The sequence below is a fragment of the Geospiza fortis genome, unplaced genomic scaffold (assembly GCF_000277835.1).
Source record: "Geospiza fortis unplaced genomic scaffold, GeoFor_1.0 scaffold254, whole genome shotgun sequence".
In the NCBI taxonomy this organism is placed as follows: domain Eukaryota; kingdom Metazoa; phylum Chordata; class Aves; order Passeriformes; family Thraupidae; genus Geospiza; species Geospiza fortis.
In genome coordinates, this window is record NW_005054441.1 from 857741 (window position 1) to 859049 (window position 1309).

The window sequence follows — 1309 nt, forward strand, 5'->3', positions numbered from 1 at the left end:
CCCTGGAACCCCACGTGTCCCCCTGCCACAGAGCCCTGGGGTTCTGACACGTCCCATGGCCTCTGCCACAGGCCTGCCGTGTTCCCCAGTGCTGCCACAGGGCTGCTGGGGGTCCCACACCCCGCGTGTCCCCTGTCCCCCTGCGTGTGCACCCGTGTTCCTTTCCTCAGCGTGTGCGTGGTGGTGTGTGCTGACAGGACAGTGCTGCACATGTGTGCACACACACACACACCTGAACACGCGTGCTAAACCTCCGTGTGCACACGCATCTGCACACGCACAGGCATGTGCACGTGCCCACGTGGTCACACGTGCACCTCCATCCACATGTGCAAGTGCATCCGTGCACAAACACCCCCGTGTTTGCACACCAGCACCATGCAGGCGGCAGCTGCTCTGCCAGCTCCTGTCCCCCGACCCAGGAGGTGACACGAGGACACGAGGCCCCAGCCATGTCAACAGCCTGCCAGGGGCCCAGCCTGAGAACTGGGGGGGCGGGGAGGAGGAAGTCCCAGGGGAAGGCACAGGACTCTCTCGGGGTCCCCCATGTTCCCCTGGCACACAGTGGCACACAGGGCTCCCACCCTGGTCCCCTTCTCCTTTCACATGGGGGGGCTCAGGAAGCAGCAGAAGGGAGCACTGGGGGGTGCTGGACTGCACCCCCCCTCGTCCACCCCCTCCCCACAGCATTGCCCACCCTTGCCCTGCCGTTACATAAAGGCCTGATGACAGTAAATCAAGGGGCAAAACGTCTCCCTCGAATTAATAACTGACTTCCTGCGGTTGCAGATTCACCCTCAGCGCCTGTTTGTACCCCCCCTTCCCACCCCCTCCCCTGGGTTAATGCTCCCAGGCGCCGTTTGCCATTAACCAGCTCCAGCACCACGCAGAGTGAGAGGCTGGGGCCCAGTTATCCCAGTCCAGCCCAGGCAGGGATGTGGTGGGAGCCCTGTCTCCACCCATTCTGGTCCCAGTCTGGCAGGAGTGGAGGACCTGTGGTTCTGCCACCACTTGCCTGGTGCCCTTGGCCATGGCCCCCCATCAGCTCCCGTGCAGGGCCAGGGCTGAGGACACGGGGAATAATGGGGCATGGCCTGGGCTCCCTCCTGTCCTCAAACCGGGTACAGGGTCACTCCACACCCTCCCCCCATTCCTGCAGGCTGCCCAGGGGGCGTCTGGCAGAGCCTGGTGATCTCCCCATCACCAGCATTGCCATCCCTGGATCTGTGTCCTTCCCCAGCAGCCTCCCAGTGCTCCCTGCACTCCCAGCCTGTAACTGGGAGCAGGCCCTGCTCGCCGGGAGCCGGGG

At 64.3% G+C, this 1309-nt stretch overlaps 1 protein-coding gene across 1 annotated transcript in view; it reads right to left on the reverse strand.

The window, feature by feature from the left end:
- The window catches only part of UNC13A (unc-13 homolog A), a 48466-nt gene extending 47434 nt beyond the window's left edge, over positions 1-1032 (reverse strand). The window contains exon 1 of the mRNA XM_031062200.1: positions 1016-1032. Within this exon, the coding sequence (XP_030918060.1) occupies positions 1016-1032 (17 nt within the window). The remainder of the gene's footprint in view (positions 1-1015) is intronic.
- Between the last annotated feature and the right edge of the window lie 277 nt (positions 1033-1309).